This window comes from Fusarium graminearum, chromosome 4 (assembly GCF_000240135.3).
Source record: "Fusarium graminearum PH-1 chromosome 4, whole genome shotgun sequence".
Lineage (NCBI taxonomy): Eukaryota > Fungi > Ascomycota > Sordariomycetes > Hypocreales > Nectriaceae > Fusarium > Fusarium graminearum.
The window spans coordinates 4,733,698-4,756,580 of record NC_026477.1 but is presented as its reverse complement, the minus strand read 5'-3'; the positions used below and the strand labels follow the sequence as shown (position 1 = coordinate 4,756,580).

Here is a 22,883-nt window from a genome sequence, read left to right as displayed (position 1 = left end):
GCAATACGAAGGAATATGTTACGTATAATTGTCAGCTGCCTAACCCTTGACAAGATCGACAAGGGAGAGGAATTCTATCGTGGCCAAAACAGTCACAGCAGTTGGTCACAGTGCAACTACAGCCACCAACTGTGGATGCCCCAGACTGGGGGAGAGATTTACAGACGTGCGGTGAAACCCTATGAATGGATCCCTAGATCCTTCAGCCTGCAGCCTAGTGCCTACTGTAGCCCAGGTACTGTGGTCTATTATTTCGGGCGTAACGCCTCCCGGTAGATGACGGAGATTAAACTACGACGCTTGGGGGCTGAAGCAAATACTATTATTCATATATGATACAGAGTACAACTACCCGTAATCCATAGTGAAAAATGACAAGCCTAGATTACATATAACCAACCGTATTATCCATCTTTTGAGTGGATAGCCAAGCCAAAGGATCGTCCTACATCAGTTCAGCCTTACCCAACAGAGGCTGGTTGTAAATGCAGTAAGCAACAAGTTCAATCTGCCCGTACCTACCTACCTGGCTAGCTACCGAATCCTGTTTCGTTCAGGCTATTACGAGGATTTTTATCTCTTTTTATTCTTTTCTTTTTTAGTAGGCTAGCAGAGTCGATTGATCATCTGTTTTGAACTTGGTACCCACTAATTCCTCAGCAGGCCAAAGAGTCATACAGGCAGGTACCGTACCATACCTTCCTCAGCCTACCTGTTTCTGAAACATCAACTGTCTTATTTATTCTCCGATTACCTACATATCTACGCATACTTCTCTCATTGAATCTACTTTTGCTGGACCGTCTGACCATCAGACATCATGGCGGTCCTCAAAGATGCGGCCCGCAAAGGCGACACCGCTGAAGCCCAATTTGCCCACATCCTCGACGACGCCAGCAAATTGTACTCCTCGTCCGACTCGGACTCGTTCAAGAAACTCGCAGATTTTCTCAATCCGCCCCTACATAACGTCAAAGACCTCGTCTCTCAGGTCGAAAAGCAAAATGGGCAGTTCGCGCAGTTCCGCGAGAAACGGCAGTCAGTCTTCAGCGCCCTCGCCGCCTGCCTTGACCCTGTTGAACAGATCGGCCAGATTGTGAGCGGTGCTGCGCAAGACACTTTTGCGCCTGCTGAAGGCATCTTCGGCGCGGTCGCCTACCTAATCGGTGCTGCGCGTGATGTTTCTTCGGCATATGATACAATTGTCGAATTATTCGAGCTTCTAAAAGTGAGTGAAATACGGAGTATATCACCCCGACCTCCAACCCCGCTTGTCCCTACATCTTAGACTAACACATCGGCAGGACTTCACATCACGACTGGATGTCTACGTGCAATACCGCATGGGAAGCGCATTACGGAACAAAGTCGTCACTATCCTAGCACAGCTATTCGAGGTTTTCGTCCTCGCTGCAAAAGAGATTCGCCGTGGCCGCTTCAAAGCCTACTTCAGAAACCTCGTCGGCAAGGGAACGCCTGTTCAGGAGGCACTAGATAATCTGAAAGCCCTCAACATTGGTGAGGAAAGGCAAGTTCTCGCAGATACCTATGGAGGCGTCAGCAAACTCAATGTCGCGACGGAAAATATGCAGAGCAAATTGGACGAGATGAACCGGACCATGATGCAGATACGCTCCGAGGGACGAGAGCGCACCGTCGCTGCACATCAAGACAAGCTCAAGGAAATCCTAGATCCTTCGCCGTTTCCTGTTGATTTCTTCAACATGTTCAACAAGTCCAGAGCAGAATCGACGGGTGACTGGATCCTTACAGATGGGGGGTTCAGAGCCTGGCTCGACAAAATGACAAACTTTCTTTGGATAACCGGCGCATCAGGTATGTTTATCATTCATCCCAACTCCCCTCAGGGTATCAGAAACATTGGTCACTAGAAGCATAGGAGACGAAATTAGTAGGCCAGCTTATGCTTCTTAGGTTATTTATTTTTATAGCCCAAGACTTGGGAGAACAACGTTTCTGATATCCACTCCCAAACAATCACTAACACTTATAGGTACTGGAAAGTCATTCCTTACCACTCGCCTCATCTCTTGGGGCTCTGACAGGATCCCTCGCCTGGCGTACTTCTACTTCCGCGACAACAACCCAGAAACCCGTTCAGTCCTCCAAGCTCTACGCGACGTCGCCTATCAGCTTAGCGAAAGTGACCCCTTCTACGCAAAGCAACTCCTTAGGGGCGTGCAGAATATTGATGAGATCCGCACAATCCCCAGTGCCTACCGCAAACTCTTTGTTCAACCGTTCCAGGAAGAGGCACAGCCCAAAACTATTTACATCTTCCTCGATGGTATCGACGAAGCGGACTCTGAAGGTGTACAGGAACTGCTGGAACAGCTAGGCTCGAGCGACGAGTCAGTTCGAAGGCCTAAACATGTCACAATTCAGGTCGCTCTTATTGGAAGAACGTACATGACCGAGACAGTGACATATACCCTCGACCCAGACAACCGCGGCAGCCAAGTCATAACAACTCTTCATGTTACGCCCGATCGCAATGCGGAAGACGTCAAGCTCTACATTGAAGACAGCGTCTGGCACCTCCGCAACCTCAGCCGTACACCTCCCGACTTCCGACAAAAGATCATTGACGCCATGATCAAACAAGCAGACGGGCTTTTCATCCTCGCCAAGTTCATGATTGAAGACATAAGCCGCAAGCGACACCCCCAAAGCATTCTCACAAGTCTGCAATCGTATCCCAAGGAGATCAACGGAATTATCGCACAGACACTAAAGAGCCTTTCCGAAACTCTTTACGAAGACCAAACAAGAGATCTGAACGAGATGCTGCAGTGGGCTGCGTGTGCAGAGGAAGTTTTGTCCCTGGAACAATTGGAGGCCGTGCTCATCATGCGCTTCGGCGACCCGCCGTTCCATCTTGAAGAAACGCTGCGCGGTCAATATGCGTGCTTCTTTGAACTCGAGCGCGAAGATGGATTGACGACAGATGATCTCATCCGCGAGCACGAGAAACAGCAACGCATCAAGAATGGAGATCTCGGCTCCGGAAGACGATCGAGTTCAGCAAGTCGGCCGGGCTCCGGGAGAAGCGGAAGTCCAAAGAGTCCGACAATCTTTGGTCGCCAACCCGGAACACCCGATCTTGCACGGAATCTCTCTCCTTTGCGACGTGCAAGCCCCACGCATGGATTGAGTCCCGTACGGGGCAGCCCCGGCCGTGGTGTCAGTCCAGCAGCCAACTCTGATTTGTTCGATCCCATGAGCGACATGGACTTTCGATCGAGCAAGACCAACACCTGGATTACTTTCTTCCACTCTTCCATAAAGGGTTTCTTCAGCACAGAGAACTCTTCCAAGTACGGTACGGGAATTGGTTTCGACCCTCTTGTCTCGCGCATCCACATTCTCAAGACATGTCTCTCAATCTTTACCAACAAAGCAGGTTTCGAGAAATATCGTCTTAGTCCCAGTGGTCGCGAGTCAATAAAACAATACTCTGCATGGTACTGGCAGGAACATCTGGCCGTGCTCGACCCGGCCACCGTCCCTGCACCCGACAAGAAAGTGCTTGGCGAGTATGTGTACAAAATGCTCACCGACGACAACATCATCCTCGACTGGACTCTCATGTACGAGAAGAACGACGAAGGTCTCGAAGTTCTCACAGACGCCAACATGAAAGGTCTGAAGAAATGGATAGCTGACCCCGACGTCCTCGCCTCTTTGAGCCCCAAAGCTCGCGAGTGGGCAAGCAAAGCCGTTAAGGAATCTCCGGGCATCTTCAAACCTATCGGCGATCTGTATGCCCGCGCATGGCTGTCCGAGGACTTCAAAAAGTACGTCCCCACGCTTTTCTGCTTCAAGATCGTCCAGTCCATCGCCTTTATGCAAGATGGATACTCGTGGTCAGACTGCAACACGCACTGGACCGAGATCCCCGTCGATAAGCGAATCGTCAAGGCCTCAGAGTGGGCAAAAATCCCGGAGACTGCGCATTGGCACCGACGATGCGGAAGCACATACCTCACAAATGGCATGCACAATAAGGCCCTTGGACATTATGATAGGGCACTTGCTCTCGACAATAACAGCGTCGAGACTCGCGGTCGTATCGCATATTGTCTCTCTCGGGACGGACGGTACAAGGAAGCGCTTGACCAAGCTCTCAAGTGTGAAATTATCGAGCGTGAAAGCATTGATAGCGGAAAGCTTGATGAGCAGGCGTTAAAGAGTTGCAAGTGGCGCTTGTACAAGGATCACATCCTCATTGCATGCTGTTACGAGGAGCTAAACAAAGTTGACCAAGCACTCGATTACTTCCTGAAATCCATGGTGAGCGCCAAAGACGTTGGTCTTGATCGCAAAGAGTGCAAGGAGTACTTTGAGCCAGAGCTTGGGTATCTCGAACTCGTGGCCACGGAGAACCGCCACGAAGCTGTGATCAAATTCCTCGAGCAATTGTCTGAGCAAGTCACCGACGCTGAGCAGAACCGTACTCGTCTAGTAGACTTCCTGCTGGAGTTTCATAACAAGCCTCTTGTTATCGACTGGATTCCCAAAGCAGCCAGCAAAGTTGGCGCTACGGAATTTGTGTACGATCGTTTGCTCTTCACAATTGATGTTGCCACCGTATCACGCCTTCCCCTCAAAGCGCTTTACCTCCGCCTTTCGCTCGGAGCAACTTACACGTACAGTCGCGATATCGAGGCTGCGTTAGATCTCTTTGAGGGTATCACACAGCTTGGCTACCGCCCTCGTGGTAACGTCCCTACACGACAAGCTTACGCTCTTGCATTCCAGAAGCTCGCGTCGCTGTACAAAGAACGCATTCTCCATGCTGGACTCAGGACAGCCGAAGCAGAGGAGTGGCTGAAAGAGCTAGAGAAGATCAAGCACAAGCAGAATCGGCACCAAAATCACGATATGCCGATTGAGATGGTGGGATCAGACGTCAATATCGCTGCTATTTACATGATCCTCTTCAACAGGCTTTTGGAAAGAAGCTCTTCCACTGATCGCGATCTGCGCAAGCTTATCAACGACAGTCTCGACATTCTATCAGATGACGACGTGTCAAACGACGAATACGCCCTGGATAACCTCCTCGGTCTCTTCATCGCAGCCGACGATATCGAAAATGCCATGGCCCTAAGCCAATCCATGCGCAAAGTCGACCCCAAGATCCTGGCCTCCACCCCTGAAGACTCACCCATCCTGCAACGTGTAGACCCCAAACTCCCCGAGATCCAAACCATGCGTCAAAACTGCGCGCAGTGCCTCGATCTGATCCCACCTTCGGATGAGTACTACATCTGCGAGTTCTGCATGGAAACGTACGACACCAAGTGCATGGCCGTTATCAAGGGCGTTGGGAACAAGACGAGCGACCACAGGGACGACTTGATCTGTAGGAGTGATCACAAGTGGTTTGCCGTGCCGCCGCTGAGGATGGTGCTGCATAGAGGGGAGATTCTGCTGCGGAGTGGGAAGGTGGCGAGTTTCGGGGAGTGGAAGGCTGGGTTGGAGCAGAAATGGGGACGGCAGATAAAGAAGTAGAGGGAAAAGGGAATATTGGGTATGAGGATATGAGATATGATTGAAGCATCTTGTGGAGTTTGATTGAGATTTAGATGAGGCATTGAATACACAACATCTAGTTGGGTGTGACAAGATATAGATTTGCCAAACTTGCTGCGATATCACATAAATGACTACCGATGACCTTGTGCTACTAGCGACTGAAATTGACAGGACTATCCACATAAGAACATAAACGACTGTTTACTAAACCACCCAGAATCAAAACACCCATACAACAAAACAAAACTCGTGAGATCCTAGTCTCAGTTCACTTCCGTCTTCACAGATGCGCCTCTTTTTCCGACGCCCTCATCACTCGCAGATGAGCAATAAATTTTCTCAAAACCCGACATCATCTCCTCCGGTGTAACGTCCGGAACGGCAGAGTGGTATTTTTTGCCCCGGGCGATAAATGCCGTCTTGAAGGCTTTCCAAAGGTGGATCGACCTTACGGGAGATGGCACTTGCTGTTCCATCGCTTTTGCCATCCGCTCCTCATCGCCGTTTCCAAAAGGCAATCCTGGCTGTCGTTGCATCACGGCAGATGGAAGATGAGAGACGCAGAGGCCGATAGTCCAAGAGCGATTTGGTTCATCGATAGCATCAGGAACGTTGCTGAAACTGAAATCCCCATAGTAATTATACCCGCTCTTGAAGACGAATATTGCGAGAGCATCTCCTATAGTTTCAGCGAGACGTTCCACATCCATCCCGATTTCCTCCATCTGTGGGAGAGACATGTTGAAATGATCAAACGACTCAGTTGGCGGGTTCTCGACATTGTCCACACCGAGGTAAGGCACAATCGTGAATTGGCATTCTGTTTGTTCAGGTGGGATTCGCCTGGTAGCAGGTTTCTCCATGCCCCTCTGCGTGTAGAAGTGGTCGATAACAGCGTTCCGAACAATCTCAGGTAAGCACAACCTTCCTTTAGGTCTTTGCCACAAATTGAGGTCCGTTCTGACTGGTATACCATAGATAGGTTGATTGTCGGCAAATGCATTACAAACTCTCGCCTGTACCGTTGTTCTTATTCTGGCCAACTCGTCGTTAGGTTCGTGGTTGTTGGTGGTCGGAATGTCACGAAGCTGTCGAGTACTGTATGGGGGAGGGTCGAAGACCATTCCCGGTGACAAGAATTTTCTCAAGATGGCTTTGGATGAAAGCTCAATTCCCATAGTATCGATCTCGGACCGTGAGTAGACTTTTTGGGGCGTCATCTTGGCGGCGGTAGATAGGGGTAGTTGTGATGTGATAGAGTCGTATCTTGGGAATCTCCGGGATGTGCTTGGGCAGGTGAGTGTTGGAGGAATAGCGAAGATAGACTGCAGAAGAAGAAACTTGTGTCTTTTTATACCCAACTTTTCATCGAAACTGCTTAGCCAGAGCTGATTGTCTCTGGTAAGGGTCACTGGAAGTTACTCCTTGACCTAATAACATTTTGTACAGAGAGACAAAGCGGGAGAGGTTACACGCTACATGCTGGACTCAACATGTTATGAATAGAACAAGGAACCTTCAGCTGTTCAGTGTCGTCCATTGCGTCTTGGTTTGACATTGCTTTTGTTGTTGATGGCTCTGAGGGTATGTAGACATTGAACAAGTCATTGGTCATTGATGCAAGTGAGAGTGGAGTAAAATCGCATCAAGCACATTGCCTTTGTGCTGTCTATATTCATTTAGAGTCCTATATATTAATGATAGGTAGTACTCAAGCAAACATGAAAGAGAAACTTTGGTGTCGTCACAAAGAGCACTTTCATATAGGCGATAGGGTAGATTGAGGCATGTATCCGTGGGCCATTGTTGATCTGTAGTTTGTCAACACGCCAGCCATGTCAGACAAACGTAAAGAATACACAGCAGAGACTAACACAAACAGCAGTGCATAGTGTACTCTTAGTGACTCTTAATTGAAGTTGTTCCTAACCGTGGTTGATGACCCCCCAGTCGCCGATCCCACGGAGGTCAACTCGGCTAGACCACCTAAATTTATAGCGACATCGGCGCACGTGTGAATTGAAACAGTTGCTGTAATCTCCAAAAGTTAAAGTGACGAAATCAATTCCCCTCGCCAGGAAAAAAAGTTGTCATTCAACCACGACCAACGTCACTTAATTGTACTTCCGGCAGGGAAACATAGCACTCAATTCAAAATGGCGTCCACAGCGCAACCAGCAGAGAAGAAAAAGCAGCCCAGCCCTCTGCGATCCGTCATCGCTGGTTCAACGGCCGGTGCCATCGAGATTGGTATGCATTCACTCACGCGACATGTATAACCCATACTAATTGGACTATAGCTATTACCTATCCCGCCGAATGTACGTTCCACTTCCTCGCGAACAGTCGACTAGACCAAACCTAATAAGAGCGCAGTTGCAAAGACTCGGTCGCAGTTGAACAGACGGTTAGGAGAGGGCCAGAAGCTCCCTTGGCCTCCGTTTGGATCGCAGTGGTATGCAGGATGCACCACTCTCATCATCGGCAACGCAGCCAAGGCCGGAATCCGTATGGTTCCTCCCAAGTTTACATCGCATCAGCAAGGATTGGCTAACCGTGGATAGGATTCGTGGCGTTTGATCAGTACAAGGCGCTACTCGTTGACGAGAATGGCAAGCTATCCGGACCTCGAACTGTCCTCGCTGGATTCGGTGCTGGTGTGACAGAGTCATTGCTTGCTGTTACTCCCACCGAGAGTATCAAGACAACCCTGTAAGTCCAGACCAAACCCTTACAAAAGTTAAAGCTAACAAGGCCAAGTATCGACGACCGCAAGTCGGCCAAGCCTCGAATGCGCGGTTTCCTCCACGCCGTCCCCATCATCGCCCGCGAGCGTGGCCTCCGAGGTTTCTTCCAAGGCTTCGCACCCACGACAGCCCGACAAGCCGCCAACAGCGCAACCCGTTTTACCGCCTACAACTTCTTCAAGCAAATGGCCGAGTCTTACACGGCACCAGGCGAGAAGCTCGGCGTAGTGGGAACTTTTGCCATTGGTGGTCTGGCAGGTCTCATCACCGTCTACGTTACCCAGCCGCTCGACACAATCAAGACAAGAATGCAGAGTATCGAAGCGCGCACGACGTACGGAAACAGCTTCAAGTGCGCTACGAGCATCTTCAAGCAGGAAGGTGTGCTTACGTTCTGGAGCGGTGCGCTGCCCCGTTTGGCGAGATTGATTGTATCTGGAGGATTGGTGTTTACAGCATATGAGCAAATCCAGGTGTGGTTCACCAAGATAGATCCGGAGGAGAAGTACATTTAAAGGAAATACTAGAGTTGGTATAAAATGCAGAAGGCGTTGGAGAATGGGCAACATAATGGGGAATCGCTTTTTGATACAATGTACAAGTACAATTACATATACAGGTCAGATGCCAGCTGAATATCCTTCCGTATTCTTATCCGGCATTAATCGTTTCATCATCATCTTTACTGGAATCGAATCATGCCTGACAACCTCTTGCCCAACCTCTCCAACCATGATCTGTTGGGCGCCTCGTCAATTTCCCTTATTAGATCCGCAAAGTATGTGGGTTGACTTTTTGGTTCTAGCAATCGGCCCTTAAGCTTGAACTGTCCAAATATTAGCTTCCATCGTCATTTCTGCAGTGGGATATCGCAGCGAACGTACTCGGTCGTTGTATCGGTCCTGGGCCAGGAACTGCAGCGCCCTGGCCTTGAGAAGTTCTTCGCGCTCCATTGATGGCTTGTAGTTTTGGAATCGCTCGGTAACGGCCTTGCCTAGGACATCTTGGAGTTGGTGATCGGGACGAAGAGCCTGCTTTGGCCAGCGCGCAAAGACGTCGGAGTATATTTTTTGCTGCAGGAGACACAACTGTTAATTCGCTGGTGGTTAAAGTACAGTATAAAGGATTGATACTTACAGATAATGAGCGAGACATTGTGAATTGAGGCTGTTGTGGTTGCTGGAACTAGCCTTCTCTACTACAGAATATCTCGACGTCAACCATTAGAGAAATTCCATGCTACAGTGTGTTTGTACAGTGTTTATTACTGCTTGAACTGTCATTGAAAAGCACATGATTGGGTCATGGGTAAATTGCCTCAGGCCACCACGAGACCCTTGAAAATCAAAGTCTCATTCATTCTTCACCAAAGGACAAGCTCGTGATGTGATTCAATGTGGAGGTGGAGCCAGCCGGGTCTAACTACGACCTGACACAGCCCACCTCATCTTGAGAGAGTCATACGAAAACTGGGAACATGTCGGAGGCAGCGGCTTTTGTCATTCATTTCCACAGTGTTCCACAAGATGCAGAAAGAAGCATAAGCATACCTAGGAACTTGTGAATGCTAATTTGCTGTGCCTCTCTCTCAAAGAGATCTGAACAAGGGGCTGTAAAAGAGCAAGTTCAATGTACTGATACAGTGCGCCAAGGCGTTTTAGGTACCCATATTCGGCGCCTGCCCCCTGAAGACCTTTCTAGACGCATCCCCCTGTGCTTACCCACACTGTGGCGATACCGAACTGAACCGTCGCATCTTGACTAAGTCCCGGCGCCTTTTTGCTTCAGGCTTTCTCCTCGCCTCGTAATCGCTCTTGAGAACTCAAAGTCGACGAAACAGCAGGAAACTCTAAGCCAACTAAACCCTCATTCGCCGTCGCTCCTTCAACCCTTATTTTTTCGCCAAATAGATCGCCTCTCCTTTTATCTCTTTTGGACTTACTTTTCTCTTGTTTACACTCACGGTTCTTGTTCCTCTACGCTTCCTTTTTCTCCTCCCCTACGACATCGCGTGCATTTCCTTGGTAAGCGGATCCGGGAGGCAGCCCGATCACCGCCAGACGATAGCCCATCATGTCCGGACGATACGAAAGAGTAAGTCGCGACTTGCCGACACAGAAAAAAAAATGACGATTTATTAACAAATTCTCAGGTCAATGCTCAAGACGAGGAGGACTTTCATAATAACAACAACAACAACAACAACAACCGCATATCTCCAGTCCCACACTCGCCACCGCCCTCATTTCACTCTCGAGCCCCCTCTCCTCAGCGCCAAGTCGACAACACTCTCGCCGATGCCTTTGACGATGACGATGATAGCGACGATGAAGTCGATGACCGACAGCGTCTGATGCGACAAAACTCGACCCCTTCGTTCGACACGACAAATGCGACATCGACTCCTGCTCAACCGGCTGTTCCGGCACCAACGCCATCTGCATCAAGATCAACAAGAGTCGTAGGAGGAGGCTCAGGATCGGACGGTGTTTTTGCCAATTTGTCTGCGCGTCCAGAGCGAGGCGGCAACAGTGATCCCGAGAAGGATGAACTACCACCAGTATGTCGCTCATGGTTATCGATATCCGTATACGAATGCTAACTGTTATCAGTCTTACGAACAAGCTGCGGCTGATGCTGCTCCCCCATACTGGGAGACGACAATTCTCGCTCCTGGCATGGGCGGACCCGACGAGGTCTACATTGACGGCATGCCAGTCGGATCATTCTTCTCATTCGTCTGGAACGGAATGATCTCAACATCCTTCCAGCTCGTCGGTTTCCTCCTCACATATCTCCTGCACTCTACCCATGCTGCCAAGAACGGCTCTCGCGCTGGCCTCGGCATCACTCTTATTCAATACGGCTTCTACATGAAGGGCGCCTCCGAAGACGAACCCCCAGCAATGAGTGGCCCGGATGGTTACGCCGCCCCACCAGACCCCAACTCGCACAACTTCAAGCAAGGCGACGTGACGGACGAGGATCTTGGCAACATTACTGGAAGCGAGTGGCTAGGATACGTGCTCATGGTCGTCGGCTGGTTTCTTCTTATCAAGAGTGTCGCCGAGTTCCTACGAGCACGCCGCCACGAGCAGCTTGTCCTGCAGAGCCCTGATCGTGGCCTGAGCGTCCCGATTATTGCCGAGGGCGAGTCCAACGAGCGAGTGGTCTAAGAAAGATCAGACGGGAGAAGTTTACATGTACAACAAACAATATACCACATCATGCCAGCGCATCAGTCGAGAGACGTACGCGTTTCTCTTATTTGTTCTTCTTTCCGGCGTTTTCTTGGGTGGAATGAATCGAAGGGATTGGAAGGATATATGGGTTCCTACTACAAGCTTATTGTTTGGCGCGTCGCACGCAGTTTCTTACGTCTACGTATGTCTATAAAACATGATCTGAAATCTGAATTCGGGTGTCATAGTAGTAAATTGGTGACAGACGTGATAATGGGTCTAGACTTTGGGCGTTTGACATGTGGCTTTTGGGGCAGATGGCCTGTAACAACTCCATTCCTAGACAGCTCGAATCAGACAGGATCAGCCCGACTTACAGAATGCCATCCTCTTAAGATGAAGAACTTTACATCCCCTGTTGACCTAAAGCCCCCTGTTAATCTAGCAGGCATGGCTGACTTTGTGGGGAACCCGTGCCGATCCCCGGATTACGGGACGGCCCCGCACAAGCTTCGGCAGCTCCTTCCCATGATGATAACATTACAACCATTTATCTTTGCCATCAACTCGCTCTTGCCTCCATAATATTCTTTCCGGATCTCAAGGCAAATCCTTTATCTGTACTCTTATCCGCTTCATCACCAGCTTTACCGTCACCGTGGCTTTTGCTAAGAAATCGCTCTGTTTTTCATCCCGCTACGTTAAACAAACCTTTTCTCGGCTTACACAACAGCGACAGCTGCCCAGGATCAGCATGGCTTGGACGTGCAGTGGTGACACAAACTCGGCGCTGATAGAGAATATGTGGAAGAATGGGCTTATCACTGATGCGCGAGTGAAGGAGGCATTCCTCAAAGTACAGCCATTCCCCTCTTTGCTATTGTCCAATAATGCTAACACCCATCCCAGGTCGACCGCACACACTACGCTCCAGCGATGCCATACGAAGACTCTCCCCAGCCCATCGGTTACTCAGCCACTATATCTGCACCACATATGCACGCTTCAGCCGTCGAACACGTCCTAAGCTATCTTCTCCCATCGTCTGCCTCGCCGTCCCCGCGCATTCTCGACGTCGGTTCCGGGTCTGGTTATTTAACACATGTGATGGCTGAGCTTGTTGGCGAGAAGGGTCTTGTCGTAGGGCTGGAACATATCAGACAGTTGAAAGAGCTAGGCGAGAATAATATGGCAAAAAGTGACCAGGGAAGAAGATTCCTAGAAACTGGAAAGGTGAGATTTCGGTATGGCGACGGGAGAAAGGGGTGGGTCGAGGAACCGAGAGAGGGTGAACAACATGAAGGAACGGGATGGGATGTTATCCATGTTGGAGCTTCAGCTGTGGAGATTCATCCCGAGTTAATTGAGCAGTTGAAGGCTCCTGGGTGGTAAGTCAGACGTCTACAGTCTGTACGCGGAGGTATTGACAAGGTGTAGCATGTTTATACCGGTTGACGATGATAAGATGGGATATAATCAGCATGTGTGGAGGATTGAGAAGGATGGCAATGGGGAGGTTACCAAGAAGAAGTTGTTTGGCGTTCGATATGTTCCGTTAACCGAGGCGCCGAAGGAGTAGAGGTTGGTATGATACCCTTTATTCACTGGGTTGTTTTTTCACGCTCTGGAGCTGACACATGCAGTATAATAAAACCGATATATAGTTATTCCAAGGCAACTGGCTATTCAAGATAGCAAAGTCATTATCCATCAAATCATAACTCGTGTAAATCCAATAACTATAAATACAAACAAATGTCCTTATCCTTTGCCTCCAGCAATAAACTCCCTTCTAGTTCCTATAGCAAGCATAACCCAAAGATAACAGCAGTAATAGCTGATAGTATACTAGGTGCATATAGCCTCGGGCTATCGCTTGCAAGCCTCGGTGCTTCGTTGGATCCTTTGCCGGGTGAGCCGGATGGTGATTGAGACGAGCCATCCTGGTTGCCAGCTTGCTTGTTGGCGCCGCATCCTCCTGAAGGACACGTCTTCCCAGTTGAGTTCCCAGAAGGCGTTGATACGGGCAACGGAATAACAGTCGCACAACCCTCAGGTGGACAAATAACCTCCGTAGCTTGTTGCTGCTGAGTCTGGGTTGGTGCGGGAAGAGGAACAGGTGTCCCAGTTCCATTACAATTCGTACAGGGCGACGGCTTTTGCACGACGGGAGGTACAGTTCCATTCTTGGCCAAACAATCGCCCCCATCACATTCCGAGAGCTGATATAAACTCAAAACACCTTCTCCTCCGCATCGTCCGCCACTTTCGTCGTCTTGGGTGCAGAGGACATTGCACAGTTGTTCATCGATGAGTTCGAATGATGCTGACGAGCCGCCGGCGTCGCAGAAACAAGAACCCACACCTATGGCGATGAGTGTTGCTGCTTTGGCGCATGATTGGAGACATTGAGGTACGGTGAAGGGAGCTTGTAGAAAGGAGGGTGAAAAGGATACTTTGGTTGATGTTGAGATGCAGCCGATGTGTTGGTAGGGCGGGGAGTAGGGGAGGGCTGTTGCCAGGAGGATAAAGTTGAGGATGATAGGTATAAGCATCTTATCGGTTCTGTGTGAAGTATGTTGTAGTTTTATAAGAGGTGATATCATGGGTGATGAGTTGCAGTGAAGTGATTGATGATGAGGGTAGCCAAGCAATAGGGGTTATTATATCTTGTCGACAGCCCAGCCATTCTTCTTGATAAGACATGGATCTTTACCAAATGCGACCATAATTCAAATGGCAATTGTATTTCCCGAGAACAAGAGATGCAGAACTGCCTCTTAGATGCATCGCCCGTAGTCCTTCGTTCCAAGCAGCGGCAGTTGAGGTGGGAGTGATGGCGGGGATTATGTCTTAGACATCAACACCATTGTCAAGAATGGACACAACAAGATGGATCATATCCATTGCATATAATCATATACTAATCTTAGTAACGCAATAATTTAAAAGTAAATAATAATGTACTCGAATAGTAAGAATAAAGATCAAAACATAATAAATGAGTGTCATCAACACTCCCGAAGTTGACATCCTTCTCAACAGTAAAACAATATATTCAGCCCCTCGGAGTAATTCGCATTCTTCTCTCCGACATCCCTTCCATTTTGTTTCGCCTTGTTATGTTTCAGAAATCTTAGCCACGCCCTCACTATCTCCGACGCACTCCCAACCTCACTCTGCGCCTCTCTCTACTTACAATCCGGCGTGACAGTAGGGGTAACAAACTCAGTTCCACACCCCTTTGGACAATCCCCCCCGCACGGAAACGCCGTCGTAACCGTAGCCGCCGTTGCAGGACATCCACAAACCGAACTCACCGTCGACAAGCTCAAGCACATTGGCCTGATACAATCCGAACAAATAGTCTCTGTCTCGGTAACAGTTGGACAGGCAGTAGTGGACGTTGGTCCGTAAGAGGACGCGTAGACGTACGACGTGTCGCAGCCGCCGGGACACTTGGACTTTGAACAGGGAAACGAAGTCTTGATGGTTGAGACGTGAGGGGGGCAGTTCTGCTGACTGAGGGAGATGGTGGAAAAGGTGATGCAAGCTAGGGTTACGCAGGTCGTGCAGACTTCTTTGGTGGATATGACGGTTGGGCATGGCTTTGCGGTGGTGGCGTGATGTTTCTTTGCGGTTGTGAGAGAACTGTGGCTGTTAGCGATGGTTTTGTAGGAAGGATTGGGGGTGGTACATGAGGAACGCAGTGAGGATAGTGAAGGGCAACATTTTGAAGAGGAGTATATGGTTGTAAGATTGTAGTTGATGTATTATGTGACAAGCTGAACTGTTGGGAATATCTTGATATGCTATTTCTCCTTCGCAAGGCTCAACTTATATATACCCAGATATTCCATCACATTTAATCTTACATCTTACATCGTTCGTCAGCCCAGCCAGCAATACGAGATATCACAAACAACTCTCCGACGATCCGATCCATGGTAGCCCAAACAGAACCTGTCAGTCACAAGACAGGAATGTGGATGATGCAGATAAAACACGTGGATTGGACTGCGGCTGACAAGATGGCGTAAAACACCCTAACCATCGCTCTTGGGTGACCGGATAGAGCGTTTCCCATTGGGAAATACGAGGCGCTATGATGCAAACCTTGGAGAGCTGACATCTTGGCTGAAGGGAGATTCGAGAAAGGTGCACTCGGTAGTTGCTCTTGTGTTTCTTGAGATGCTCGTTTTGGAAGGCCTCTGTGAAGCTTTGTGCATATATTGATTGTACTTTTATATTATTGGAGGATATCGCAGTCTGTGTAACAAGAACATAGTCAGTCCTAGCCAGGTATGCATTGTTTGGTAGCATAGCCACGAGAAATGATGTACGTAAACAGCAACCCTTGTCCTCGCCGGGAGTCGCTATCAACAAGTCCATGTAGCCATTGCAACTTTTGAGTTGCTCAGATAACAAGTCCCATGCCATCACTTCTTCTTCTTCCCTCCCTCTCCTTCCTCCACTGTTTAACAATGTTGGTGATAACCTCATCAAGATCCTCATCTTCAAGTCCCAATTCCTTCATGGCAAAGGCATCTCCCCTCTTGGGCCACTCGGCGTCTAGTGCTCCCAGCACAAATACAATCTTCTCCAGCGCATGGGGATCGTATTTCACGGCCATCTTGTCAGTTTGCTCCTTCAGGAAATCATCCGAATCCACAAACTCCTTCTTCCACTCTACACCTGTCGCTTTCTGGAGGGCTTCTACCACTTCCAGCTGTGTCTTGCAGAAGCTTTGCACGTAGAGGAGGCGGTTTTTTGTGCTGTCTGGGTGTTTGAGTACTGCGACGAGGGATTCGGCAACGCGTGAGAGTGTGGATGCTGAGGCTGGAACATCGCCCTTGTCGAGGATCACAGCGGTATTGGTGGTGAGGTCGGTATGTAGCAGACCATCGCGGATTCCATAATCGAAGAAATGTCCACACACGATAGACGTCCAGGAGAAACTGGGGTACTCCTTCACAAGCTCGATAGCCTTGTTCCTCACTTCATCCTTGTCACGATAAAGCTTGAGTAGCTTCTTTGCTTGCTCACTCTGCGCATCACAGCTTCCAAAGTCGGCAGGGATAAAGCGCTTCACGCCCGCCTTTGCAGAAGCTTCCGCAAGACGTAGATGCTGATCAACGACGTTGGTTAACGGAAACGAAGCAATAACAACATCTTGGCCTTTGAGGGCGGGAACCAAAGCGTCAATTGCGAAATCGTCCGGGATGGTGACGATGGAGATGGATTCGGCGTGCGCGGGTGTTGATTTGGATGATTCACGTTTGGCGACAGAGACATCGAAGGATTTTGATGAAACGAGGCCTTCGAGAAGAACTGAGCCTAGAGTTCCGTTTGCGCCGACGAGGAGGACTTTCTTAAGAGACATGATGACGTTTGTTGATGAAGTTATGATGTTGGAGGGAGAAGCTGTAGATAAGTGTACAACACCGCGGGGTAGGTAATGCGGGGTAGATATTGCCATTCAATCTTCAGCTCTTTTCTTTCTTGATAGTTATTTCATCTGCATGGAAAGAGTAATGACTGAGACATCGGGATTGTTCTCCGATGCAGGAAGCCGGGGTGTTGGTCCGAAGAGCCATTGACGCCATCGCGGATACCTTCCAGTTTCGCGACGTACAAGGAGGAAAGAAGAAGCGAGCGCAAGCAAATATGTGATAGATAGATAGCTGTATAACGTGTCACTGACAACGTTCAACGTCAAGTTGCTCTATTCAGTCATGATACTACATGGGATACTTGCTCTGTAATCAGACACTGTTGAACAACTTATCCACTCGGCGCAGTCGCGATCTCCACAGGGTTCTGATATGGACCCCGGTATAAGTGAAGCATCAGTATCTGAACTGTCTGTGAAAATCCAGACAATATGTGTACAGTATTACAGAAGGCAGAAATGTGCATAATTATTGCTCAATATTCACATTCACACAGCAACCTCCAGCTTATCTCCATGCTTCATCCTGGCACTGTTGTACATCGCTTCCTTTGGGCGAGGTTCTCGTTATACAAAGGCAACAACATGAAGTTGCACTTGTAGTCGACTCTGTATCACAGAATACAATTTCCGTTACTATAAGATAAGGGGTTTCTCCTCTCTTTGGACCCAACAACACACCAACTCACCTCGTTTCATCAAACAAGCCAGCAAACATGGAAACAAACGGAGAGATCGAAAAGCCACCAAGTGAGCGCACCTCACCGGTCATACAGCCATGGGATAAAGAAGACAGGGACATCGAGAACAAAGAAATCGTCCTCATCACTGGTGCCAACACGGGCATTGGCTTGGAGACAGTCAAGGCTCTCTTCCGCTCCTCAAAGGCCTACCATGTCATTCTCGGCTCTCGCAAAGCCTCCAACGGAGAAGCAGCAGTCGCCCAGCTGGAAAGCGAATTTCCGGACACCAAGAGCAGTGTAGATGTTATGCAGATCGACCTTGGCTATGACCACCAGATCTCGCTGGTCTTTGAGACTATCAAGTCCAAGTTTGGCAGGGTTGATGTTTTGGTCAACAACGCGGGTACGTTTTCTGCATTGGCATAGCACACAAAAACTTGAGAGTTGTTGCTAACGAGTATTTAGGCGCCAACTTTGACTCGTTTGAAGAGAATGATGGTGCTGATCCTACCGGCGCTCGCGTTTTGTTCAACAAGACTTACGCCAACAATGTATCGGGCACCCAAGTCTTTACAGCAACATTCGTTCCTCTCCTGCTGGAGTCCTCGTCCCCGCGCATCATCTTCCTGACTTCAGGGCTCTCGACGCTTCACGGCGCGCACAAGTCGTTGCTGTCGAAAATCACAGAGTCCATCCCGAAAGGGTGGCCCAAGGCGGGGGTCCCGACGGCGATTGCGTACCGGTGCTCCAAAACGGCACTCAACATGGTGATGCTGTCGTGGTACCAGCTGCTCAAGGACGACGGGGTCCGAGTGTGGTCCGTCAGCCCAGGCTTCCTAGCTACGGGGCTGGGAGGGAACCCCGAGTTGCTCAAGAGTGCGGGTGCGGGCGATCCTGCGACGGGTGGTGAGCTTGTTCTAAAGGTTATTGAGGGAGAAAAGGAAGAGGACGTGGGAAAGGTTGTTTGTCAACATGGTGTTCAGGAGTGGTAGTGCCGCCTTGACGATGTCGGGCGTGTTATTCAGGACACACGCTTGACTCGAGATGAGATGAGAGCTCGGGCTTTGGAATATCACAATAACTCGGTTGACCAATTGAAATGTATTGATTTTGTGACCTAGTGACAGTGACAGCGTGCCTACTAAATTAGCAAAGCCACTGATGATGTACGTACGTCCGTCGAGCAGTCCAAACAACGATCCAAGCTCAATAGTAACAAGTCACAATGAAATAAGAAAACAAAAGGGATAGGTTCAAATGGTCGCTTGGCAGTTAATGCCGTCGTAAGAATACGTCATTTCGTATAATATTCAGCTCAGCCCTGAAATCATTTTTTGTTTGTTGATGGTTGGGGGATTGATCTGGGATGGACCATGTAAGCGGGCAGTAGGTGACGATACAAAGCAAAGTACAGAGTATCTAGACACAAGACCAGTGTCCGAGTTGAGCACCCTTGCAAGACATGTGATAAGAATCAAGGTCGTCTAGATAGTTTAAAGAAAGGCTGAGGATAGATATAAATAAGTGTTGCAGTTGTATCAAGTTGGATTGTGGCTTGCTTCTGTTGCGTCGAGGATTACGAGAGCTCCAGTCATAACATGACGATAGATGGAGTGTGTGACACTGTAGAGTCACAGGGGATTATAGAGGGCTGGCACAGTATGGATCTCCCTACAGGTTAGTGGATGGTCCCTGGAACCCTCGGTAGAAGATGACCCCTGGCCCGCCAAGTGACGTCGGCAGTGCTCAAGCGTATGCGCCAGAACAAAAGGGAATCAATCAAAGGGACGCGTCTCCACAGCCTGGCTGCTACATGGGCGCTATTCATCTCATTGTCTGTTGGGTCTGACATGGATATCGATGCTCAGATTACGGGGTACCCAATATAGTGATGCAATGCCAAAATGCTCAATAGTTACACCATCACCAACAGAACAAAAGATGAGTAACGGTACATATCAAATATCTTGGCGCATAGCAATATTAGAGTAAATCAAGCCTGGACCTCTCTAATAGACCTGCCAAGCAAAATAGACCGTTAACAAAACGCGGGCTGGCAACTTGGAACCTTTTCTCAGGCACAGCACAGCCACTCGTCTCGTCTGAGCTGACGTTGGGTTTTCGCCCTCTTGTCTCCTCCTCTCCTCTCTGCGGTATCTCTAGTTCAAAATGCAAGGCTGATCCCTTTTTATTTTTTTTATTTGCCAAGATATCTCCCTCATTTTGTTCTTCAGCTGTTCATTCATCTATCTAATGCCACGTCGACTCGACTTGGTCTCTTATTAGTCGCCGCCCCTCTTATACTTGTCCAGGACATCTCATCAGCCCAACTCTGGTACCTTATACCAGTACCTAATACCTTGACTCACCTCTAATTAATACCCCGGCTTTTCTTTTTACCTTTTTGCTTCTTGCTCTACTCTCTAGACCGTCTCCCTCGCCTCGTCAGCACTTTGTTTTATTTTTACATCATCACGACCAAAAGGTGGAACTAAGAAGCTGCTCTCGCTTGTACATCGCTACTACTTCTACTCCTACTCCAACCTCCCGCCTTGGACTACTACAACTTCTCCTCTCCTCTCTCCCCCACCCTCTCCGAAACTCAACTTGACAAAACTTCAAGATGATGGAGGCACGTTCTCTGACTGCCCTCAATAATCTAGCAGGCAATCCGCCTCAATATCCCATCAACCCAGCTCAAGAGAGACAAGATCCTGTCACTCTCTACATCTCACGAGTTCCTGGTACTCGAGGTAAGACAATGGCCCCCAAATCAGCCAGTACAGCCCCCACCGGGTAAGACCTGACACTAACACCGCTTTGAACCAGATGTTATCCTCTCCCCTTTCAAGCCGCAACTAAAAATCGTCACCGCCGAAGACGTCGCGAACTGCCTTTACTACGTCCACTATGAAGTCCCCTCACTAGAGCCAACTGGAGGTGCGCTGGGTTACCCAGATGAGGACCGTCGATCTTCCAGCGATGAGAGCTCTTCTATACGGAACATCAAAAGGAAGCCTGTTCCTGGTGGCGCAAGACCATTGACGCCTCCAACCGACCACCTTCCCCTCCCAGACCAAGATCCCACCCGAAAGCGCGGCCTATCAGTCAACTCGACCTTTGATCCTCGACAACAAAGCTCCACACGATATGATCACGAACAGGATGAGCAAAGCCCTGTGCTTCCTCCTCGACCAACAAATGTTCCAAGAATACAGACACCAGAACCTTCAATCTCCCGGGGTTCAGGTTCCGTAACTCGAAAGCCAGTTGGTCCCCGAACATCATCGAGCTCTGCCCCTGGATCCGAGAATCAGCATCCTCTTCCCCAAATACCTGGTCCGTACCCAGCAGCCGCGGATTTGGAGCGAATGCTTGGGACAAACCGACCTCCACCGAACCGAAACAACCACAACCGCTCTCCGTCCCCGAAAAAGCACTACGAGGGAAAGCAACCTTTCAAACTGGCACTTATACGCCGTGATCCAAGCACAGGAAACCAGTGGAACGTCGGGCACATCTCATCCTTCCAGACAGAGGCACCACCACCCGACCAAGACGATGCGAACCCACTCTTCGCCTCTGTGCCACCCGTTGCGCAATCGCTAAACGCCGGAAATCCCCCCATCAACGTCCAGATCGAGACGCTCGGGTATGGCAAGTTCCGTGGCATGCCTGCCCGACGAAGTTTCGATGCTGGGCCTGGCATGGATATGACCCAACCAAAGGACGGTGGTGTCGTTCTGTCAAGACAGATTGCTATGGGCTATGCGAAGAGTTGGACTACCAATTGGCGTGAGATGCTACAAGACGGCGGCGGACGGCACGGGCGTCAAAGCAGTGTTGGCTCGGTCGATTCTGTGGAAGCATCATCGCCCGTCGAACCTGCGATATCTATGCAACCAGGACCTGGGATGAGACCGCGTGGATATATCTTTACAAGTCCCTGGAATGGCAGATGCGAATTCCGCACTGGAGCTGCTGGGCGCAGTTTGCGGTGCTACCACATCCTACACGACGACAGGTCAAACAACCCCCTAGCTGATTTGCATCAAGGCCAAGTGCAAGGCGGCGGTGGCGGCATGGCCATGAGTGAACTCCGGTTCAATCTACCAACTTCAGAACTCTTTAAATCGCCAGAAGGTCGCGAGGAAGTCAAGACCCAACTACAAGGACACTTCAACAAGCTTCTCGGCCGCGACGACCGAAACGATGCCTACGACGACGGCATGGTCTCCCCATTCGACATCAACCTTGGCAAAGAGAAGGCCGGTGGTGGAAACCGCGGAAAGAGAGCCAAGCTGGGCAAACTCATCATCTATCCCGACGGTTTGAAGATGCTGGATCTGTTGGTCTCTGCCAACATGGGTCTATGGTGGCAGGCGTGGGAGAAGAGTTTTTAAAGCTCATGATTTTAAAAGCAACATCTTTTAAGATGGTCACATTTTGGAGTTTCTTTTTATTGCAATGTTTGGGAGGCAGGTAGTTTACATGTTAAACCTTTGTAGAGCTATTATAGCCGCGAGGACTGAGACGACGTAACGACTCATATGGGAAACGGGAATGAGATACCATACATACCAATTAGATACCTTATATATATACAAATGGTTAATAACCACATAATTCTGAAATAAGTGTCATAATGACTTTTCGATTCATCATCTCAAGTGGTGATGCTGAGTTCCAGTTGACGTTGATCACGTGCCAGGTCACGGGTGAGCTTCCAGCCAATCAAATGCCCAGAGTTGTAATCCCGCTGAGCAACTTTCCTAGCCGAACACATCCATCACGTCAAATCCTCGCCTCCCGCCCCAGCCTAGACGACCAATTGACCCCCCGGAGTTCAATTGAGCCTCTCCTCTCTCTCCGCCAGACCCTCGGTCCACCTCGAACGACCTCCTCGAGCCAAACTCCCTCAGTTCACAATGGCCCACGCCACCATGCTTGCGCGACGACAGCTCGCCTCGAGCTCCTTGAGCACCAGAGCTACCAGCATCGTTGGCCTCGTCCAGCAGCGAGGCTATGCGACGCCTCACGGTCCTCCCCCCGCCAACTTCCGAACAACAAGCCCTGTGCGGGTGGACGTGGGATAACGAGAGCACCCTGGACGGCATGGGGAAAGTTTTTCCTCATGACCGAGATGGCGAGGGGCATGTATGTCCTGCTTGAGCAGTACTTCCGACCACCGTATGTAACAACAACAACATCCAGGTTATACAGAAGAAACGGCTGACGACGGGGATACAGTTACACT

General features: G+C 49.5%; 12 protein-coding genes across 12 annotated transcripts in view; 7 read left to right on the top strand and 5 right to left on the bottom strand.

The window, feature by feature from the left end:
* Window positions 1-820: 820 nt before the first annotated feature.
* On the top strand, window positions 821-5,538 carry FGSG_07877 (uncharacterized protein; the record flags this gene model as incomplete). The annotated part of the gene is made up of 3 exons (XM_011329406.1): window positions 821-1,228; window positions 1,305-1,836; window positions 2,015-5,538. The coding sequence occupies 3 exons, from the start codon at window positions 821-823 to the stop codon at window positions 5,536-5,538; spliced, it is 4,464 nt and encodes a 1,487-aa protein (XP_011327708.1).
* A 287-nt stretch (window positions 5,539-5,825) lies between these two features.
* Window positions 5,826-6,287, bottom strand: FGSG_07876 (uncharacterized protein; the record flags this gene model as incomplete). Its single annotated transcript, XM_011329405.1, has 1 exon — window positions 5,826-6,287. One exon carries the CDS (start codon window positions 6,285-6,287, stop codon window positions 5,826-5,828), a length of 462 nt encoding a protein of 153 aa, XP_011327707.1.
* A 1,345-nt stretch (window positions 6,288-7,632) lies between these two features.
* FGSG_07875 (tricarboxylate transport protein) lies at window positions 7,633-8,987 on the top strand. The gene is made up of 5 exons (XM_011329404.1): window positions 7,633-7,812; window positions 7,863-7,883; window positions 7,939-8,070; window positions 8,127-8,274; window positions 8,323-8,987. Exons 1-5 carry the CDS (start codon window positions 7,719-7,721, stop codon window positions 8,822-8,824), a joined length of 897 nt encoding a protein of 298 aa, XP_011327706.1. The 5' UTR covers window positions 7,633-7,718; the 3' UTR covers window positions 8,825-8,987.
* A 4-nt stretch (window positions 8,988-8,991) lies between these two features.
* Window positions 8,992-9,464, bottom strand: FGSG_07874 (uncharacterized protein; the record flags this gene model as incomplete). Its single annotated transcript, XM_011329403.1, has 3 exons — window positions 8,992-9,135; window positions 9,194-9,397; window positions 9,447-9,464. The coding sequence occupies 3 exons, from the start codon at window positions 9,462-9,464 to the stop codon at window positions 8,992-8,994; spliced, it is 366 nt and encodes a 121-aa protein (XP_011327705.1).
* A 644-nt stretch (window positions 9,465-10,108) lies between these two features.
* FGSG_07873 (uncharacterized protein) lies at window positions 10,109-11,863 on the top strand. The gene is made up of 3 exons (XM_011329402.1): window positions 10,109-10,403; window positions 10,462-10,869; window positions 10,922-11,863. The coding sequence occupies exons 1-3, from the start codon at window positions 10,383-10,385 to the stop codon at window positions 11,483-11,485; spliced, it is 993 nt and encodes a 330-aa protein (XP_011327704.1). The 5' UTR covers window positions 10,109-10,382; the 3' UTR covers window positions 11,486-11,863.
* A 382-nt stretch (window positions 11,864-12,245) lies between these two features.
* On the top strand, window positions 12,246-13,255 carry FGSG_07872 (uncharacterized protein; the record flags this gene model as incomplete). The annotated part of the gene is made up of 2 exons (XM_011329401.1): window positions 12,246-12,347; window positions 12,452-13,255. 2 exons carry the CDS (start codon window positions 12,246-12,248, stop codon window positions 12,881-12,883), a joined length of 534 nt encoding a protein of 177 aa, XP_011327703.1. The 3' UTR covers window positions 12,884-13,255.
* Window positions 13,256-13,290: 35 nt separating this feature from the next.
* On the bottom strand, window positions 13,291-14,046 carry FGSG_07871 (uncharacterized protein; the record flags this gene model as incomplete). The annotated part of the gene is made up of 1 exon (XM_011329400.1): window positions 13,291-14,046. One exon carries the CDS (start codon window positions 14,044-14,046, stop codon window positions 13,291-13,293), a length of 756 nt encoding a protein of 251 aa, XP_011327702.1.
* A 454-nt stretch (window positions 14,047-14,500) lies between these two features.
* FGSG_13237 (uncharacterized protein) lies at window positions 14,501-15,265 on the bottom strand. Its single transcript, XM_011329399.1, has one exon. It carries the CDS (start codon window positions 15,095-15,097, stop codon window positions 14,720-14,722), a length of 378 nt encoding a protein of 125 aa, XP_011327701.1. The 5' UTR covers window positions 15,098-15,265; the 3' UTR covers window positions 14,501-14,719.
* A 473-nt stretch (window positions 15,266-15,738) lies between these two features.
* On the bottom strand, window positions 15,739-16,874 carry FGSG_07870 (uncharacterized protein; the record flags this gene model as incomplete). Its single annotated transcript, XM_011329398.1, has 1 exon — window positions 15,739-16,874. One exon carries the CDS (start codon window positions 16,872-16,874, stop codon window positions 15,909-15,911), a length of 966 nt encoding a protein of 321 aa, XP_011327700.1. The 3' UTR covers window positions 15,739-15,908.
* A 785-nt stretch (window positions 16,875-17,659) lies between these two features.
* Window positions 17,660-18,618, top strand: FGSG_07869 (uncharacterized protein; the record flags this gene model as incomplete). The annotated part of the gene is made up of 2 exons (XM_011329397.1): window positions 17,660-18,029; window positions 18,092-18,618. The coding sequence occupies 2 exons, from the start codon at window positions 17,660-17,662 to the stop codon at window positions 18,616-18,618; spliced, it is 897 nt and encodes a 298-aa protein (XP_011327699.1).
* A 1,413-nt stretch (window positions 18,619-20,031) lies between these two features.
* FGSG_07868 (uncharacterized protein) lies at window positions 20,032-22,227 on the top strand. The gene is made up of 2 exons (XM_011329396.1): window positions 20,032-20,379; window positions 20,456-22,227. The coding sequence occupies exons 1-2, from the start codon at window positions 20,253-20,255 to the stop codon at window positions 22,027-22,029; spliced, it is 1,701 nt and encodes a 566-aa protein (XP_011327698.1). The 5' UTR covers window positions 20,032-20,252; the 3' UTR covers window positions 22,030-22,227.
* Window positions 22,228-22,271: 44 nt separating this feature from the next.
* FGSG_07867 (uncharacterized protein) overlaps window positions 22,272-22,883 on the top strand; it is a gene marked incomplete at its 5' end in the record, with an annotated part of 1,510 nt that continues 898 nt past the window's right edge. Inside the window, 2 exons of the mRNA XM_011329395.1 lie at window positions 22,272-22,344; window positions 22,588-22,816. Of these exons, the coding sequence (XP_011327697.1) occupies window positions 22,272-22,344; window positions 22,588-22,816 (302 nt within the window). The remainder of the gene's footprint in view (window positions 22,345-22,587; window positions 22,817-22,883) is intronic.